Source organism: Megascapheus bottae, chromosome 1, assembly GCF_031878675.1.
Source record: "Megascapheus bottae isolate mThoBot1 chromosome 1, mThoBot2.hap1, whole genome shotgun sequence".
Taxonomy (NCBI): Eukaryota; Metazoa; Chordata; class Mammalia; order Rodentia; family Geomyidae; genus Megascapheus; species Megascapheus bottae.
This window is the reverse complement of record NC_143509.1, coordinates 105,551,468-105,572,475: the sequence shown is the minus strand read 5'-3', so window position 1 is coordinate 105,572,475 and position 21,008 is coordinate 105,551,468. Positions and strand designations below refer to the sequence as shown.

General features: G+C 47.0%; 1 protein-coding gene across 13 annotated transcripts in view; it reads right to left on the bottom strand.

Annotated features, from left to right (window-relative positions):
* The window catches only part of Pcnt (pericentrin), a 136,544-nt gene extending 115,876 nt beyond the window's left edge, over positions 1-20,668 (bottom strand). For 5 of the 13 annotated variants that reach the window (XM_090350877.1, XM_090350923.1, XM_090350914.1 and 2 more), the window contains exons 1-8: positions 20,487-20,662; positions 18,533-18,745; positions 10,657-10,779; positions 9,914-10,169; positions 7,507-7,592; positions 4,938-5,112; positions 4,293-4,429; positions 867-978 (exon numbers count right to left, since the gene is read on the bottom strand). In XM_090350877.1, coding sequence (XP_090207003.1) covers positions 867-978; positions 4,293-4,429; positions 4,938-5,112; positions 7,507-7,592; positions 9,914-10,169; positions 10,657-10,779; positions 18,533-18,745; positions 20,487-20,543 — 1,159 coding nt within the window. In that variant the 5' untranslated portion in view covers positions 20,544-20,662. The other 8 variants (XM_090350904.1, XM_090350978.1, XR_016538354.1 and 5 more) reach the window with 7 other exon arrangements.
* Positions 20,669-21,008: the final 340 nt, after the last annotated feature.

The window sequence follows — 21,008 nt, the reverse complement described above, 5'->3', positions numbered from 1 at the left end:
TTAACCTCAGGAACAAACCAGCAGCAGACTTAAAAGGTTACTTGCAGATAAAACTCCAGAAAGGGGTCACAGTTCAGTGCCAGGTTCTTGTAACCTTGGCTGCTGGTGGCATGAACTGGGCCTGTCTATCTCTGCCTGATTTGGAGGGACAATGTCATCCAGCTACACAAAAAGAGGGACTGAGACTCAAGTAATGAGGAGGAGTTCACATGAAGGAAAGAGGGCTAAATGGAATCACATCAGCAGAAGTGGCCACAGCTGCTGGGCCCTGAAGACGTGGGCATCTATCACCCTTCAAAACAGGAGTCCGACAGCACCTGTCCCAAGGCAACTCCCAGAATCTGCCTGGCTTAGTGAACACCAGCAGCAATGCCTCCTGAGAACCACACTTCAGTGGCACTCACTGTGTTTGCAGGTAGACACCGAGCACCCTTGGCACTTCACACGATACACAACTGAAACACTAGCCAGACGGTAAGTTAGGGCTAGAAGAGCTGCTGAGCCAGCATAGTCACAGACTAAACTGAGGCGCTCTCAACACATGATCTCCATCCTAAAACAATACACACCAATCTTCACCATACAAAACAAAGAAGCTGTAAAGCTTTTTGTTATAGACTTTTTTATGAATGCTATGACTATGACATTATGGTTTAGGATTTCATCAATTAAAAGCACAGTTGATTAATTAGGACTGGGGTGTAGCTCAGTGGCAGAGTACTTCCTAGCATGAGCAAGGACCTGGATTCTACACTTACCAAGACCCCCCCCCCCCAAAATAGAAAGAAACATTAAGATGTGCTCAAATGGTAGAGTGCTCACCTAATAAAAACAAGGATTTGAGTTTCCCACACAATATTCCTCACCATTCAGTTCCTCTCTGTTGATTCTCACAGACTCGAGCTGGGACCACAGGTGCCTAATTTCTTCTTGTGATTGGGCCTTCAGGTTTTCGTAGGATGCCTGAAGATTCTCTAACTGAGGAAGAAGAAAGTGTCTACATGAGAGACTAAGAAGAAGGCAGGGCAGTGCTTTCATGGCTCTATACTATTCCTGTGTTTCTCCTTCAGCACCTCAAGGCTTTGCATCTGACAAGCAGTAACAGAGACAGGTAGGTTAAAAGATCAGGTATCAAGCCTGAAATTCAGAAAAGAGCAACAACCTTTAGAGGGAGGAAAATAAACAGCAGGACACAAAAGAGGCCAAGGTCAGAGTCAGAGCCATTTTATTTAACAGCCAGTTGAGCACAATGGTTTCCACATGCCTTCTCAAGTACTTTAAGAGGATGAGATAATAGAGTCACTCAGCCTAGGAATTTGGGGACACCTAGGTGTCATAGTAAGACCACATCTCAAAGAAGTAAAAAGCTGGGCACCAATGGTTCACACCTGTAATTCTAGCTACTCAGAATCATATTGTGAATGCACGGTGGACTCTTACTTCCAACTAACCACCAAAAAGGCAAAAGTGGAGCTTGGGTTCAAGTGGTAAAGCACCAGTACCCTTGAGAAAAAATGCAAGAGGAGAGTGCCCTGGTCTGTGTGCAGACCCCAACACTAGCACACACAAAAATTAAAGGTTAGAGTAACTTCTGGGTTTGTTCACAATGCAACATCAACTAGAACATGTCCAGGGAGCAGCGTTGGTGACTACTTGCTGGTGTGAATCACAGATGTGCCATTCAACATGCAGTGACATCTGAGCATGCCCACACAGAGTGAAATACTGTCACAATTACAAATCGCTGACGGGCTCTATAGCAAACTAGTATACTGGGTTCTACTGTACACAATGTTGAACTGCTCAAAGCGGCAGGAGTGCACAAAACTCATCATTCCCACACTATCAGGCAATTCAGAGGCTGAGATCTGAGGACTGAGGTTTAAAGCTAGCCTAAGCAGACAAATCCACAAGAATCTTATCTCCAGTTAACCAACAAAAAGATAGAATTAGAGGCATGGCTCAAGTGGTAATGTTCAAGTATTAGTGTACCAGCTATAAATGAAAAATAAGAGTGGCAGGCCCTGCATTCAAGCGTCTAACCCGGTGCACATGTATGCATGCACACACGCGTGCACACATGCATACACATACACATACACATACGCACACGCACACACAGAAGTAGCAGGTTCTCTTACACATTGCACTACATACTGCTCTATCCTACCAAAAAGATTCAACGGACAGGGCAGTCTTGGAGGTTCACACCTCCAAGAGACAAAATAAGGGGGCCGGGAGTTTGGCCTAGTGGTTAAAGTGCTTGCCTAGCATGCATGAAGACCCGGGTTCGATTCCTCGGTACCACATACATAGAAAAAAGCTGGAAGTGGTGCTGAGGCTCAAGTGGTAGAGCTCTAGCCTTGAGAAAGTCCAAGGACAGTGCTCAGGCCCTGAGCTCAAGCCCAGGACTGGCAAAAAAAAAAAAAAAAAAAAAAAAAAAAGAGACAAAATAAGAGAATCTCAATTTAAGGATAGTCTTAGAGGAAGAGGAGTTATCAGTGCCCTACCTCAAAAAAAGCCTGATGGGCCAGGAGTTTAGCCTAGTGGTAGAGTGCTTGCCTAGCACACACAAAGACCTAGGTTCAATTTCTTTTTTCCCCCCACCTGGGTTCAATTTCTTGGTACTACATGCATAGAAAAAGCCAGAAATAGTGCTGTGGCACAAGGAGTAGAGGACTAGCCTTGAGAAAGCCCAAGGCAATGCTCAGGCCCAGAGTTTAAGCCAGAACTGGCAAAAAAAAAAAAAAAAAAAGCCTGGTAAGATGACATTCTAGTTACTCAACAAGCAGAAATAAGGCAGGAATTAAGTGGCCCATGCCTGTAATCCTCGCCTCAATCCTCACCACTCAGAAGGCTGAGATCTAAGGATCACAATTTGAAACCAGCCTGGGCAGAAAAGTCCCCATGAGACTATTACCTTGAATAAATCACTCAAAAACCAGAGGTGACACTGTGAATAGTTCAGCTCCAATTAACCACTCAAAAAACAGAAGTGGGGCCGGAAGCATGGCCTAGTGGTAGAGTGCTTGCCTAGCACACATGAAGCCCTGGATTTGATTCCTCAGAACCACATACACAGAAAAAGCCAGAAGTCGTGCTGTGGCTCAAGTGGTAGAGCACTAGCCTTGAGAAAGCCCAAGGACAGTGCCCAAGCCCTGAGTTCAAGTCCTAGTAGTGCCCCCCACAAAAAAAAAAGAAGAGCTATCTTGGGCTGGGAATGTGGCTTAATGGTAAAGTGCCTGCCTAGTACTTATGAAGCCCTGGGCTCGATACTCAGAACCACAAAACAGAAAAAGCCATTTAGTGGCACTTTGGCTCAAGTGGTAGAGTGCTAGCTTTGAACAAAAGAGGCACAGGGATAGTGCCTGGCCAAAAACAAAAAGAAGGAGGAGGAGAAGGAGGAGGAGGAGGAGGAGGAGGAAGAAATGAAGGAGGAGGAGGAAGAGGAGGAGGAGGGAGAATAGATACCGTTTTCCAGGCACTAGTGGGTCATCCCTGTAATCCTAGCTATTTAGGAGGCTGAGATCTGAGGCTTGGTTCAAGGCCAAATCAGACAGACAAATTCATCAGATTCTTATCTCCAAATAAACAACACACAGTCAAAAGCAGAAGTGTGACTCAATTCACAGAATACCAGCCTACAGCAAAATGTCAGGTAAGAGTACAAGGCCCTGAGTTCAAGCCCCAGTACCAGCATGGGGGGCGGGGGGAAGGAGAGCCTTTTTTTTTTTTCTCCATAGTATTACGGTTTGAAGTCAGGGTACCTTGTGCTTGCTACATATTCTTGTCCCAAGAATAAGCATTCTTAGTTTAAGACTAAACATAATTAGTATATAAAACTCACATTTGACATCCTTACATGTCTGTTTACTAGAATCTTGTCAAATTTAGTACTTCACCTAGGTACTGAAGTTCACAGTTCTAATCCTACTCAGAAAGCTGAGATCAAAGAATTGAGGTTCAAATCCAGCACAGGGAGGAAAGTCTACTACTTGTGAGACTCTTATCTCCAATTAACCACCAAAAGCTGAAAATGGAACTGGGACCCAGGTGGTATATCGCTAGCCTTGAGCAAAAAAACTAAAGGACAGCACACAGGTCCAAAGTTTAAGACACAGGACTGGGAGACAGAGAGAGAGACAGACAGACAGACAGACACACACACACACACACACACACACACACAGAGTACTTTAATTTTAGCAGCCAAAGAATACAAAAGGCTCAGTTCTATAATTGTTTAAAAATTTTCCTATAAACTAAATAATTCAAAATTAGCTCATGCCTACCTCCAACTGTTTTTCTTTTTCCTTTTCTCTGAATTTCAATTCCAAGTCTTGTAAGTACTGGCAATGTTCCAGCTGTAGGTTTTCCTGTAACTGCTTGATGGCTACTTGGTGCTGAGCCTCTAGGTTCTTCAGAGAAACTAGAAAGCATCACAGATATCACCTAGTTAACAAGACATCACATTCTGCCTTGGCAGCACCCACCAGTGTGTCACCATGTGATACTCTCAGCTCATACGCAGAGCACATTCTCCCTTGAGAGTCACCCTCATGGCTTGACAGGCCAGGAGAGGTTGCCAAACTTAGGGCACAACTGTCACAGTTAGTAGGCTCTATCCAAATGCCATCTCAGCCACCACCCTGCTCTCCTGGGAAGAAAGAGAAAGCACACGTAAACAGAGCCCCTCATCAGCAAAGATTCACCAGGAAGCACACAGCCCCAAGGCATCCACACAGAACAAGCACAATATTACTATGCAGGAGATAGTTTTGAAACAAAGGTTAGAAAGACTGAGGGATCTCAGGGGGAGCCCTGTCCTACTCTGTTCTCCCTCACTCAGGGACCCAAACTTGAAAGGCATGCTCAGTCACAGGTACAACTCAATTGTGCATCTTCTCCAGAGCTTCTTGCTGTAATCAGATGTTCACCTTCAGCCTCATTTTTGGCTTGAAAAATTTTCTCCAACTCAGCTTTCTGTTCCGCCAATTCTTTCTGAAATTGATTTTGCAAATCTTCCATTTCTGACTGGTGCTTTGCTGATAACTCTTTGCGCAGATTTTCCAAGCATAGCTGTCTTTCAGATTCCCAGTCTTGTTTCAGGCTCTAATATAAAAGAAAAAGGAGTCTATAAGGCTATAATCCAAGCTTTTTTTTTTTTTTTTTTTGCCAGTAGCTTGGGGCTTGAACTCAGGGCCTGGACACACTTTGCTCAAAGTTAGCACTCTGCCACCTGAGTCACAGCACTACTTCTGGCTTTTTCTGTGTGTGTGTTACCGAGGAATCGAACCTAGGTCTTCATGCATGCTAGTCAAGCACTCTACACTAGGCCACACTTCTGGCCCTAATCCCAGCTTCTTGAAAGATAAAGAAAAGAGGTGGCAGCTAGAGATTGGCCCAGGCAAAAAGAGCAAGCCAGATCCAGGCACTGGAGTAATTCTAACTACTCAGAAAGGTGAGACCTAGAGGGTCACTGTTCAAAGCTAGCCAGTGCAGAAAAATCTGTGAGGCTTTCTCTTCAGTTAAAAAGCACAAGATTGGCTGGGGGTGTATCTCAAATGGCAGAGGACCAGCAAGTTCAAAATCAAGGCTGAGTTCAAGCCCCAATCCTAGCACCATGAACACGCATACACACATCACAAAACAAAAGCCCACAAGGCAGGTATGGAACCTATGTCTATAATCCCAGCTACTGGAGAAGCATATGTAGGAGACCTGCTGCTCAAGGTCCAAACCCAGGAAAAAAGTATTAAGACCCTATGTGAAACATGATAGCCACACAAACAATTCAAGACACTTTTAAAAAGAAAAGAGTATGATCAATAGTTCATTATCTGTGGTAAAGAAATTTTAATTGCACAGTCAGAAACCTATAAAGTGGGCAGTCATACCCCAGACTGAAATGTAACTGAGAAAAATGGGCTCTTAGTAGCCAGACAGTTCCTCCCCAAAATGCTCCAAGAACAGACTCAGAAGGACCCATAAGGCAAACATCTAAAGACAAAAGAATAAATTCACGAATCCTCCAGTCTGAGTCAAGGGTATCACAGTACAGTGCTCTCAAAGGTTCATGGAGTCATTTCCAGGTGTCCATGGTGCTTTCACTGCCCTCAGCAGAGAAAATAATTGTGAAAATAACATATATATATATATATATATATATTTTACACTCACTTCATGTAAGTATGACTCAATCTCACCATCACTATTAAGGGACATGCTGTGTCAGTGGCTTACACCTATAATCCTAGCTACTTAGGTGGCTGCCATCTGAGAATCATGATTCCAAGCCAGACTGGGTAAGAAAGTCCATGGGACTATTATCTCCAAATAACCACCAAAAAGCTAAAAGTGGAGCTATGGCTCACAATATCAACCCAACTGAAAAAAAGTTAAAGAATAGTATCAAGGCCATAAGTTCAAACTTCAGTACATACATATACATACACACACACACACACACACACACGTATGTACCAAAGGACAGGAAGGTGATCCTTAGGCCCAGACTGAGTGCTTGGGATCCTTGGTCAGTGCCTGAACTTACCAGAATGTGGACTCATCAGGAGGCACTAACCATAGCTAGGCTGAGGGGCTTACTATGGTCCAGTTAAAACCACTCCTCATGACATCCAGGCATGTCCAATCCACCCCACACCTCAGGCCAAGTTTGCCTCGCTCCAACAGAAACAAGTATATAAGACAGGAGAGCATTCCAGGATATCACATGGAGATGGCTGAGTACCCTGACTTAATAGAAACCAACATAAAACTGCAAAACAAGTCTGCGAACAGATGTAGTTACCCAATATAAATAAAGGAGAGCAATATACATTTTGCTGGCTTCTTTTTGTAGTACTAGGATTTGAACTCAAGGCCTTGTACTGCTAGTCAGGTACTTGAGCCATGCCTGAGGCCCTTTGTTTTTGCATTATTTTTCAGCTACGGTCTTTCTTTTATGCCCAATGACAGCCTTATACTGTAACTCTTCTACTGATGCCTGCTGGGTTATGCCACTTGGGATCAGAAATGTAAAGCACCATACCTGGCTTGCTAGGTGAAATGGAATCTTGGGCTGGTATCAAAATGCAATCTTCGCTCACACCTGTAATCCTAGCTACTCAGGAGGCTGAGATCTAAGGTTCAAAGCCAGACCCGAGCATTAAAGGCCTTAAGATTCGTATCTCCAATTAGTCGCTAGAAAATGGGAAGTGGGGCTGTGGCTCAAGGGGTAGGGCAGTAGCCTTCAGCTGAAGAGCTCAGGGACAGTGCCCAGACCCAGAGTTCAAGCCCCATCACACACACACAAATGCAATCCTCCTCCCTGCATCCACCTCCCAAGTAACTGGGATTACAGGCACAAACCTCTACTCCTAACAATGTTGCAATGTACTTTTTTATGTCAGCAACACTAGCTCCAATAACACTGTAATAGATTTTGTTTGCATCAAAATAAGGGGTATTTCAGAGGGGTTTGTAAGAAAGGAAAAGTGTACACACAGAAGTGCATTTCTGATCAGCCACACACACCTCCATCATCTGGACATTTTTCTCCATTTCTGACCGTAACTTCTCCTTCAGCTCAGCTGCAAGACAAACATAACAAGTAGTTCAGACCACCGAGTCTCAACCTACCCTGCAATCTGCCCTCCCAGCATATGAAGTATTCCAGCACCCATGGACATTTGGAATGCTCACAGCAGGCAGGACTTTCAACTTATTCATACCAAAACAAAGGACTGAGACTTCTAGCCAGGCAGGGCCTCTTAAAAGAGCAGGTAAAGAGAAGGGTACCTAGCTATTCAGTAGGCTGAGATCTGAGGATCACAGTTCAAAGATAACCCAGGCAGAAAATTCCACGAGACTCTTTACTACACTTAGGATGAGTTCAAGCGCTATAACTGGCATATATGCATACACGTACACACGTACACACATACACATATACACATACACATACACATACACACACACACACACACACACACACACACACACACAAAGCAGGTAAGAGTCAGCTCCTAGAGTCTTCATCATTCACACCTCCAAACCTGCATGACACTTTTTGCACTAACACTGCAGGGCCCTTCAGCTCAGGTTGCTGCTATGGTGCTATGGTTCCAGGCAGGGAAGGGACTTTACAGCCACTGCCACAGGTAACAACACTGTATCCATTTGTCATGTGGAAACCTGACAGGCAAACAAGAGGTTCAACCAGCCTGAAGTAAGCCCCGTTCAAGAGCAAAGTTTTCCCTTGGCTAAACTTCGACTGCAGAGTTGCCTACATAACTGGCAAACACACCAAAGGTCATGAAACTGTACTATCTAAACACAAAAATGATGTGTCATGTGAATTACTTCTCAAATAAAGCTCAAATATAGAATATAGAATGTACACAAAAAGAGCAATTTTTTAATATACTAAAAACAAAACAAAAAGCATGTATTAGGCTGCCATGGTAGTACATGCCTGTAATACCAACACTTGGGAGGCAGGTGAATAACAAATTTGATGCCAGTCTGAGTTGGCTTCAAAAAACAACAACAACAATGCATATACTAAGCATAAAGAGGTCAGTTTAGGGTCTGGGAGTTTAGGCTAGTGGTAGAGTGCTTGCCTAGAGTACACAAAGACCCAGGTTCAATTCCTCAATATCACTACATAGAAAAAAGCCAGAAGTGGTGCTGTGGCTCAAGTGGTAGAACTCTAACCTTGAGAAAGCCAAAAGGACAGCGCTCAGGCCCTGAGTTCAAGCCCCAGGACTGGCCAAAAAAAAGCTGGGGGGCAGGTCAGCCAACGGGCAACACTGCTGACCAGAAGAACAACAATCCACTGGGTACAAGACAGGGACAGCAACCAGGGTCATCTGGGTTGGACTGACAAAGCCAACAGACAAGCAGATTCTATTGAAGATTTTGGTGGATAAACTTCCAGGCAAATTAAACAAGTCCACTGAGGTTGGATTCCAGGCAAATGGGCAGAACAAAACCTGTCTAAAATAGCACACAGAGCTTACAAAGACAGGATACCGCTACATCGTGTCCAGAAGGAACAGAAAAGCCTAAGCACTGCCTAGCACAGTACAGTCTAGCAGCAGGGTGGTCCTAACCAAGCTTCCAGACAAGGGCCAAGAGTTTGGCTTAGTTGTAGAGTGCTTGCCTAGCATGCACGAAGACCAGGGTTCAATTCCTCTGTACCATATACATAGGAAAAAGCTGGAATTGGTGCTGAGGCTCAATTGGTACAACTCTAACCTTGAGAAAGTCCAAGGGCAGTGCTCAGGCCCTGAGCTTGACCCTAGGACTGGCAAAAAAAAAAAAAAAAAAAAAAAGAACCCAGACACTGTCAATGATGGGACTATCTGGTTCTAGAAGGATAGAAACAAGATAGCTTGATTTGGAAGGGTGGCTCAGTTGGTAAAACAGTAGCATCAATGAGTGAAAGTCAGGTACTGAGTTAGTCCCTGTCTCAGACCAAAAAGAAGGAAAAACAGCTGGGGGCACCAATGATTCAAGCCTGTAATCCTAGCTACTCTTATCTTCAATTAACCTCTAGAAAATGGAAAGTGGGGTTTGGCTGGAGGGTAGAGTGGGTAGCCTTGAGCTGAAGAGCTCAGGGACAATGCTCAGGCTGAGTTCAAGACCGATGACCCACAAAAAAGAAAGAAAGAAAGAAAGAGAGAGAGAGAGAGAGAGAGAGAGAGAGAGAGAGAGAGAGAGAGAGAGAGAGAGAAAGAAAGAAAGAAAGAAAGAAAGAAAGAAAGAAAGAAAGAAAGAAAGAAAGGGAAAAGACAGGAATTATTAGAAAGGGAAGAAAGTTTAGAAGATAAGCAGACAGTTTCTAAAGAAGTCACCATGCTGTCAACCTGCGGCAGGTAAGGACCCTTGTCGGGAGCTGGCTCAGTACCTGTCTCCTGCCCACATCGGAGAAGCACTGCCTCCTTCTCTTGTGCATGCTGCTCCCGCACCAGCTCCAATTCACACTGCTGCCTGTTCTGTAGTAGTGCCAGCTCCTGTGCCCGCCGGCCATTCAGCATCTCCCGCAGTTCTGACAGAGCTGTCTCCTTCTCCTTCTGCAAGTTGGCCTGGGTCAGCTCCAGCTGTGCTGTGTGCATGTTATTCAGGCTCAAGCGAAGTGCTTCCAGCTCAAGGATGGGCACTGTCTGCAGGTTAGAAAAGCCAGGCCTGATGGAGACCAAGCTTGGAACAGGGCAATACCAAGAAGCATAAGCCAGAAACTAACCAAGGGGTGGGGAAGGTGTTGCCCACTCTCTATGGTAGCATGTGTCCTCACACTAATGGCTAATAATAGTTTTTATTATGCAGCCTCCCAGCAGCACCCTTCCCCATAACTTCCTTCATTGGATTGCAATTTACAGCACTACAGTGTGGTCAGTGCATCTTTCACACAGTCTAGTATGTGCCAGACACCCTGCTCTTCTACCTGCCCTAGGAAGGGAAGGGCCCCACAAATGGGGACAAAATAGAAGAGAAGGCAGCCAAGACACAGCCCTTACTATATACTCTGATGTGTCTCCCACATCTAAACATTTCCAATTTTTCATGAACTGATGAATTCTAGTGTGACTAACAGAGCACACTTTTGAAACTTGTGAAGGCTAGGAATCCCGGCCAGGCCATGTGGATCACCTGAGGCGGGGGATGCGGAAGTGGTGGTGGCGGTGGTGGCGATGGTGGCGGCTGGGGCTGCTGCAGCTGCTGGCCACCTCCATCCTTAGGTCCTCTCACCAGCTCATGATTATGTTCTTGTTCCTGGAGAAAGGAAGCAAAGGATGTAGCCAGAGAATTCACATGAGAAAACAGTCCCTGGGAGGAGGGGGCAATTAACCAATGACTATGAGGTTTCCTTCTACAGTGATGAAAATGTTTGGAAGTGCAACACTATCATTGTGCTAAAATTCACTGGCATCCATGCTTTAAAGTGGTGAATTCTGTCATTTGCAAGGAAGTAGATGTTAAGTGAGGTAAGCCAAGCTCAGAGAGACAAATGGTGCATGCACTCTCTCATTTGCAAAAGCTAGATCTAAAATACACAGGACATGATAAATTATACAGACTCTAGGCATTCGCATACAGTGAGACTGAAAGAGGATGTTCTTAGGGGAGGCACAATACCTAGGTGCCTCTAATCTTATAATATTTTATAAAAAAAAATCAGCAAAAGTTGTTACAAATACTATTTCATTCTCAATGTCATTGGGAAAAGCTAAGAGAAAGTACCAAGTTCCTAAGTTCAAGCCTAAAAAAAAGTTCAACTAAATTCTTAAGAGCCATTCAAAGGGGGCCCGGGAGTTTGGCCTAGCGGTTAAAGTGCTTGACTAGCATGCACAAAGACCCGGGTTCGATTCCTCGGTATCCCACATACACAACCAAGCCGGAAGTGGCAGAGACGAGACACAACCAAACCGGAAAAGTGGCAGAGACAAGACTGCGAAGGCGACAGAGAGCGAAAAGAAGCGAGCTGAGCTGAAGTGAACAGAGCCCAACCGAGTGGTGGCCGGAGCGAGCAGGACCGGAGCGTGCGGGAGCGAGCCGAGCCAGGAGCAAGCCGAGCCAGGAGCAAGCGAGAGCTGGCCGGGCCGGAGCGAGCAGGGCCAGAGCAAGCCAGGAGCAGGGCCCGGCCGGAGGGAGCGGGGCCAAGAGCAAGCTGGAGCGAGCCGGGCGGAAGCAAGCGGGGCCGGAGCGAGCGGGGCCGGAGCGAGCGGGGCCTGAGCTAGAAAGAGGGCCCAGCCGGGCCCGAGCGAGCGGGGCCGGAGCGAGCGGGGCCGGAGCGAGCAGGGCCTGAGCTAGAAAGGGGGGCCTAGCCGGGCCGGAGCGAGCGGGGCCAGAAAGAGAAAGGGGCCAAAAAAAAAAAAAAAAAAAGCCATTCAAAGACAGGGGTGGTGGTACACACTTATGATCCTAGTTACTCAGGAAAACAGATCATAAATTTAAAGCCAGAGGCTAGGAAGGAGGCTTAGTGGTAGAGTGTTTGCCTAGCATGCGTGAAGCCCTGGGTACTACATAAATAGAAAAAGCCACATGATCCTAGTTACTCAGGAAACAGGGGAAAACATCATAAATTTAAAGCCAGAAGCTAGGAAGGAGGCTTAGTGGTAGAGTGTTTGCCTAGCATGCGTGAAGCCCTGGGTACTACATAAATAGAAAAAGCCACAAATGGCGCTCTGACTCAAGTGGTAGAATAGCTACCTAGCTTTATGCAAAAGAAGCTCAGGGACAGTCAAGGCTGAGTTCAAAGCCCAGTACTGAAAAAAAAAAAAAATCCGAAGCTAGCCAAGGCAAAGCCCAAGTAAAGTTACGAACAAAAGGAAAGGATTGGGGGTGTCCAAGCCATAGAGCATTTGCCTTAGCATGGATTCAATACCCAGTACCAAAAAGAGCTGCCTTGACATCATAAAACAGGAGCCATAGAACACCTCTGTCTTAATATTCCTACCACAGAGAATGCAAGTGATCCCAAGGAAAAAGAGAAACTGTAGGCCTATGTTCTACAGAACTCCCTTCAGGTTCCTACTCTGTCCCTCTCTGACCTTCAGTCCAGAGTCTCTTAGGGCTTCCTTCAGGCGACCCACTTGCCCAATCAGCACATCAGACTCAAAATAGACCAAAACAAAATTGTGCTGGGCACAGAGCATCAAACAGAGAAGATTTCAAGGAACCAACAGTGCAGGGAGCAGGAGATATCAGGAATTCAAGAAGAGTGTGATGAGATTCCCTCTAACACTGAGTCCCTCACCTTGACAGTTTCAGGCTCAGACCTAAACTACAGTTCTGTTCCACCATGTCAGTATTAGTCCTAGCGTCTATCCATCCCACAAGCAGTGTGGTTCCCATGGCTCTCTACACTGCATCCTCTCCTTGATTCCACTGAGAGCCTTTCTGGTCCTAGTGATCACACCTGGCCAGCAGAGCCTATGCTCCTTTCCTGACAGGAAACAGACTCAAAGTCCAGAACCTACCCACTGGGCACAGGGCAGGTATCAGCATTACTTGCAAAACAAGACATACAATACTTACCTGTCCACAAAGCCAATGATTTAGAAACAAAATTGTTTACAGCAGGTGGAAGAGAATCAGTACCACTGTGAATTCCATTTTTCTTTTTTTAATTTTTCTTTTACAGTCAGGGTGATGCATAGATGAGTTGCAATTATATTCACAAGGTAGTAAGTATATTACTTCTTGAACATTGTTACCCCTTCCCATGTTTTCCTTCCACTTTCCTTCCCCCCACTTCTTCCAAGTAAATTGCATTTCAAGTGGAGCTTTCTCTCTGGAAAAGCCAGACACCATTTTAGAAATGAAGACATGCTCATCATAACTGCTACAGAAAGGAATGCAAATGACCTGCAATGCTCATGAGAGGGACTCCTCATATACTTGATGGGACCTGAAGCTCAAAGGCCCTGGACACCAGGAGAAGTCAACTGTACACAAAAAGCTAGGATTTCACACAAGTTCCAGGGAACTTAGAAATAGAGTCTCCAAGTATGCCACGTTCCCAAGAGGACTATGCCAGCATGCAGTAAATGGACCAGCAGGAATAAGAGACTCAATGAACTTTAGCCAGTTTCAAAGTACAGATCAAGGGCCAGGGTTGTGGCCTAGAGGTAGAATACTTGCCTAGCATGCACTGAGCCCTGAGTTCAATTCCTCCATACCACATAGACAGAAAAAGCCAGAAGTGGTACTGTCTCAAGTGGTAGCGCATTAGCCTTTAGAGGAAAAAAAGTCAAGGACAGTGCCCCCATCCTGAGTTAAAGCCCCAGGACTGGCAAAAAAAAAAAAAAAAGTAGAGATCAAATTTATCTCTTCTCCAATACTTAAACTGAGGCCTCTAATATCTAGAATACACAGAGAATTTTAAAAATTAAACCCTCAAAGCCTGGTGCCAGTGACTCAAGCCTGCAATCCTAGCTACTCAGGTTAGGCCCAGAGTTCAAGTCCCACAACTGAACAAACAAACAAAAAATTAAACCCTCAAAAATCCAACAACCCAGCTAGGCACCTATGGCTCAGACCTGTAATCCTAGTTATTCAGAAGGCGCAGATCTCAGGATCATGGTTCAAAGCAAGCCTGGACATTAAACCCTCAAAAATCCAACAACCCAGCTAGGTACCTATGGCTCAGGCCTGTATTCCTAGTTATTCAGAAGGCTGAGATCTCAGGATCATGGTTCAAAGCAAGCCTAGACACTTATCTCCAATAAACTACTCAGAAAAAGCTGGAAGGGGTGTTGTGACTAAAGTGGTAGAGTTCTAGCCTTGAGCACAAAGAGGCTCAGGATGGCTGCCAGGCCCTGAGTTCAAGCCCCATGACCAACAAAAAGAAAACAGGAAGTAGTCAAGTAACCAAAAATAATCTCAGAAATTGACAGGTACAGCAGGCCTGTCAGGGACACATAGCTCAACATAAAGTGATCAAAATAATCCCAAATAGTATATAAAAGTTGAAGTGAATAGATTAACTGAGTCTGTAAATTCCGAGAGTGAAAATTAGTTCACTCATGAAATAATGTAGGCCAGGAGTTCAGCCCAGTGGCAGAGTGCCTGCCTTGCATGCACGAAGACCCAGGTTTGATTCCTCAGTACCACATACACAGAAAAAGCTGACAGTGGTGCTGTGGCTCAAGTGTTACAGCTCTAGCCTTGAGGAAAAGCCCAAGGACAGTGTTTAGGCCCTGAGTCAAGCCCCAGGACTGGAATTTTTAAAAAAAGGAAAAAAGTGCAGCTCAGCAGATGGATGGTGCACTGTGGGAAGAGTTTCTGGATGTAGACTCCACCTCCTTCAGAGCAAGATACAGTCAAAGAACTCATTCTGAGAGATAATCCTGGGCTACCTCCCCTACAAATGATTAGATACATCTCACCTAAGGCCTCTGTGGCTGCCATTCAGCCTTGTCTTGACCCTAGGGGAGCAGCCTAGCTTGTTACTGAGTAATGTGACTAGTTCTAGCATCTCCCTGATATAAGAAGAACAGGAATTACTTTTGAAATGGATGTGAACCTCAAAGAGTTCGGGGAGTTGGTTATATCCTGAATGATTAGATTTTATCAGACATGGGAAAATACGAAAGCAGAAAAAAACACTTGCTCTATGGTCCAATCAATGACACACAGACAATCTTGATAAATCTTTAGACAATCACTGAATGAAAACATACAACTCTTGTTTGAATAGAAAAAAAATCTCTCTATATAGTCAGGCAGGTGGCTCACGCCTATAATCCTGGCTACTCATGAGGCTGAGATCTGAGGACCAAGCTAGCCTGGGGACCAAAGACCCTGAAACTTATCTCCAATTAACCACTAGAAAACAGGAAGTGGCGCTGTGGCTCCAGGGACAGAGCGGTAGCCATGAGCTGAAGAGCTCAGGGACAGTGCCCAGACCCAGAGTTTAAGCCTCATGACCCACAAAAAAAATAAAAAAGAAAAAGAAAAATTTTGGTGTTAATCCTAGGACTTAAACTTGGGACCTGAGTACTGTCCTTCAGCTTTACTGCTCCAACTTAAGCCATAGCTCCAATTCCAGTTTTTTGGTGGTTAAGTGTAGATAAGAGTCTCAGAAACTTTCCTACCCAGGCTGGCTTCAAGCCGTGGTCCTCAGATCTCAGCCTCCTGAATAGCTAGGAGTACAGATGTAAGCCTTGGCACCTGGCTGAGCAATCATTTTTCATAACACAATCATACACCCACCCCACCCCCACATACACCTAGATTTCCTGGAAGAGACAGGACAAGATGACAGATTATGTGTTTGCCATTTTTTACTCCTTGAACAATAAGATCTGTTGACAGACTAGACTAAATTCTTTTTTTTTTTTTTTTTTTTTTTTTGCCAGTCCTGGGCTTGAGCTCAGGGCCTGAGCACTGTCCTTGGACTTTCTCAAGGCTAGAGCTCTACCACTTGAGCCTCAGCACCACTTCCGGCTTTTTTCTATGTATGTGGTACCGAGGAATCGAACCCGGGTCTTCATGCATGCTAGGCAAGCACTTTAACCACTAGGCCAAACTCCCGGCCCCTAGACTAAATTCTTAAGAAAGAGTAGAAGAGAAAAAAATGACTAGATCAGGTGCCTGAGATCTCAGGATGGTGGCTCAAAACCAGCACAAGCAGAAAAGTCCATTAGACTCAAAACTTCAACTAACCAGCAAAAAGTCAGAACTAGAGGCATGGCTCAAGTACTAGAACATCAGCCATGAGTGAAAAAGCTAAGATAGAACATGAGGACCTGAGTTCAAGCCCCAATATAGGGAAGGAAAAAAGGGAGGGAGGGAGGGATGGAGGGAGGGACAAAGAAAGGGAGGGAAGGAGAAGGAAGGAGTTAATTATTCACTATATTTTCCTCAGAGAGCCTGACAAGAGGCCTTCAGTGCAGAGCCACTTGGAGCAAGCAGGGGCCTTCTCAACATAGGTCCCCTATCCCCCCCTTTCACCCCCAGCCACTAACCTGAGAGAAACAAAGAGAAGATTGTGATGAAGGACAAGAAGCCCACAGGACAAGAACTGCAACAAGAGTGAACTGCAGGGAAGGTGCTATGAGCCTAATCAGGAAAAAGCATGATCACCAGAGAGGTCTAGTGTTCTAAAGCACAGGTAAGCACCAAGACAAGGTCTAAGACCTTTCAAAAGAAGCAAAACTAGGCCGGGAGTTTTGTCTAGTGGTAGAGTGCTTGCCTAGCATGCACAAAGACCCGGGTTCAATTCCTCAGTACCACATACATAGAAAAAAGCCGGACATGGTGCTGAGGCTCAAGTGGTAGAGCTCTAGCCTTGAGAAAGTCCAAGGACAGGGTTCAGGCCCTGAGCTCAAGTCCAGGACTGGCAAAAAAAAAAAGAAAAAAAAAAAAGAAAGAAAAGAAGCAAAACTAGCCAGGCTCAGCTCGGTGGCTCAAGCCTGTAATTCTAGCTACTCAGGAGGCTGAGATCTGAGGATCAAGGTTCAAAGTCAGCCCCGGCACTAAAGACCACTAGACCACTAAAGACCTCAGACTCTTATCTCCAATTAACCACAAGAAAACAGGAAGTAGGCCGGGAGTTTGGCCTAGTGGTAGAGTTCTTACCTAACATGCACAAAGACCCAGGTTCGATTCCTCAGTACCACATACATAGAAAAAAGCCATAAGTGGTGCTGAGGCTCAAGTGGTAGAGCTCTAGCCTTGAGACAGTCCAATGACAGAAGTCTAGGACTGGAAAAAATAGAAAACAAAAACAGAAAGAAAAAGAAAATGGGAAGTGGTGCTGTGACTCCAGGGGTAGGGCGGTAGTCTTGAGCTGGAGAGCTCAGGGACAGTGCCTAGGTCCAGAGGGAGCCTTGAGCTGAAGAACTCAGGGACAGCGCCCCAGAGTTCAAGCCCCACAAGACCAAAAAAAAAAAAAAAAGCAAAACTACAGATTCATAGGTAAACTATCACACATTTTAGATGCTGGCATCTAAAATAATTATCAATAAGGCAAACCATACATATCACAGCTCTGAACACAATTCTGCTCTCCACATTACTTTTCTGGAAAACTTAATTTACCAGCTCATCCTAGCAAACATCTGAATTTGCACCCTAAGAGTTTGCACAAAAGAGTTGATCAGGCTTCAATGACTCATTTACAATCTACAAGAAGGCCCAAGAAAATGCCCAACTAAGAGCAGTCTGAGGCCCAGGAGGTCAGGGCCCTTCCCACTATCAATACCCACAGAATAGCTCCATGCCATTCACAGGCCTGTAGCACCAGAGTCAGCTTTTCCAGTCACATACCACCTCTGCCACATCTTATTCCACCTTCAGGAAGAAGGAAAGGGAAAAGACAAAAAGCAACTGCATTTCAAAGAAGATGCCAATATATCGTGTTTTAAGTGTCTAACATCTGTCAAAGGGGCTGATACAACCACACAGAACCAAACCACACACAATTTATAGCTGTAAAGCTGTCATTACCAAAAGCAGCAAAATAACACTTACCTTTAAGCCATCAATTCAAAACTTCTCAAAATCAGTAAGATAAATTGTTTACTAAGAGTAAAACCATAGACGTTTACCTAACTTTAATAAACTAAAACAAAACCATTCCTCTCCACTTAAAAGAAAATTAGGCCAGGGCCAGGAGTGTGGCCTAGTGATAAAGTGCTTGCCTAGCATGCATGAAGTCTTGGTTCAATTCCTCAATACCACATACATAGAAAAAAGCCAGAAAGTGGTCCTGTAGCTCAAGTGGTAGAGCACTAGTCTTGAGGAAGCTCAAAGACAGTGTCCAGGCCCTGAAGTTCAAGCTCCAGGACTGACACACACAAAAAAATTAGACTAAAGACCACTTTCACTAAATTACTCTAGCAATAACTAGAAGCCATATGTGCTGGCCAGGTACTATAATCCCAGCACTCAGAAGGCAGAAGGAAGAGGATCATGAATTCGAGTTGGGCCTGGGTTAAACATCAAAACCATTTCTCAAAAAAGCCAAATACATAAACAAGAGAAGCAAAATGTTGAACCACAACACTAAGCAATCTACCTGAGCTGAAAAAGACCCTCTGGCCACATCAGGGGTGTCCCAGTATGTCGCACTCTTGCAAACAACCCCTGCTCCAAGAAGCCCAGCATCCTGGGAAGCTACCGGACTCTCCTCCTGGACAGGCGCATCGAAAGCCGTGCCCTTCCTCTTCGCCGTCTTTTTCTTCGAATTCGCACCGTCACCTTTTGTTTTTCTCTGCCGGAAGTGAGCAAGCTGCGCAAAAACGTAGAGAAGTAGTAAAGGCAGAGGTAAGTGAGAAAAAAATAACAGAACCACAAAGTCAACAGTCCTGTAGGCAGCATGAGGCTCAAGCCTCCCCTGGTCAGCAGACCACTCCCCCACTAACACTATGCTCACTGATATCTATGACACAAGCATTTAAGGTCAGAATTATATCCAGTCTACAAATGAGAACTATTAATTATGCCTGGATACAGACAAAGGAAAACAACGTGACTGACTAGCAGAATAGCGTTTCTAACCCTTGGCCATTTACAGAAAAAATTTAAAATACATGTTCTTAAACTACTAAGCACTTAAAAAGTTATATTTATGCCTTAAAACTACACAAAAGCTAATTTTTTTCCTTTTGTCCCATTTCCCCCTAGTTGAAGAAATATATCATCCAGCCAAAACTTCCTAGCCATAGATTCTGAAACAAGATACAGAAATAGCAAAAACTTAATTAAGCCAGGTCAATCTAACATCTTCCTTTATGGAATCAGATGTTCTATTTTTCATGACATAGCTCCCAAATGCACCAGGGACCTCCACAGAACACTGCCTGTTAGAAGGCGCAGCCAAGCTCTGCTTTCTCGCTCCACTCCGAGCTTCCCACCACTTTAACTGCCATGGTATGAGGCCTTACACCAAGAAGGATCGAGTAGCCTTTCATAGCCGGCCATCTAGCTCCCACAACTGACACTGCCAACCCACGAGCAAGGCGCTTAACCAACTTCTGTGTACCCAGTAAGGAAGTCCACAACTTCACGGACAAAGTAAAATTATGCGAGGCCGTTTATGTGGAGGAAAAGTATCTGAAGGACACGTTTTTCTTTCTCTTTATTTGCGCTCCCCAGCGCACTGGAGCCTCGGCGCCACGTCGCGCTTCCTCTGCGGGATTCCGAGGATGGACCCGGGCTTCGTGCACGCCCGGCCGTCGGGACGGCTCCAGGCTGCAGCTCCGGCCGGGACGGGTCTCTCCGCGGCCCCCGGGCTGGTTACTGCTCATGCTCTACCTCAGCCGCCCGAGCGCGGAGCGCCTTCCCTCGGGTCCCCTTCCCCGCAGGCGCCCCTGCCCCCCCCCCCCCCGCCCGCGGCCCGGGGCGGCGCGGCTGGAGGGCGGGCGGAGCCGGCCGCGGCCGGGGCGCGGGGCCGCACGCCCGGCCCAAGCCCGGCCTCCCGTCTCCGCGCAGGCGCTTCCCCCGCGGCGCCCGCGCCCCGACGGCCCGGGAGGGACCGCGGAACTGCTCTTCACTCGTTTGTTTTCTGAGACTGCGGGGGAGGGGGAGCAGAGCAGCCCCGCGGGTCGGTGAGCGAACGCGGGAGGCCGCCCGACTCTGTGCACACCGACTGGAGCCTTCGGCTGGGAACGAAGCTCCAGCTCGAGTTGGAAGTGCTTTGGGGACAACTTGGGGGCGCGGGACCCGAACGCGGCTCACCGCGGACGAAACCCCGACCGCGCAGGCGCAGGGCCGCCCCGCCTGCGCCCGACCGGCCAGCCCGGCGCCACGAGCCGCGACCGCCGATTGGCTGCGGCCTCGGCGGGGGGCGGGTCCCGACCCTAGGGCGGCGGATTCAAGATGGCGGCCAGCAGGAGCAGGCGGGAAGGACGCGGTCCAGGCGGCGGCCCGCGTCCGGTCGCGTCCGCTCCAAGCCAGCGGTGGTGGCCAGTCCCGGGGCCTGCCTAAGGCCTTCTCGCCGCCGCCACATGAGGACAGGGCTACCACTTTACCTTCGCTCTTCCGGCCTCGACCTTCCTGCGCCGTCGCTCTTGCTCGTCTTCCTCCATGGCCCTCCGGAGCGCCTCGCCGGGAGCCCTCAGGTGGCGAGGGGACGCCGCACCTCGCTCGCTCTATTTACACTCCCGCCCCTCGCCCTCTCGCCCTCGCCGTGACAACTGTCAGCCCCGCCGCCCCGCCCCTCCACGCCGCCGGCCCCTCCGCGCCGCCAATCATGGGCCGGGCGCTCGAGCTAATCTGCGCGCCCTGGTGACGCCACGCGGGTGGAGCTCGGGCCTCTGATTGGCTCGCTGGGCCTCCCGCCCCCTGCGGACCGACCAATGAGCTGCACGCGGCACTTCCGGGGGCTGAGGCTGTAAATGACCTGGGGCGACGGGCTCTCGAGCGCCCCAGCGGGCAGCAGGGTCCCCCTCGCGGCGCCCGCGGCCTCCGCGAGGCTGGGGTCTGCGGATCAGGGCCGCCGCGAGTCCTCGCCGTGGCCAGGCCCGGCCAGGACCCGAGCCGGCGGCCAGGAT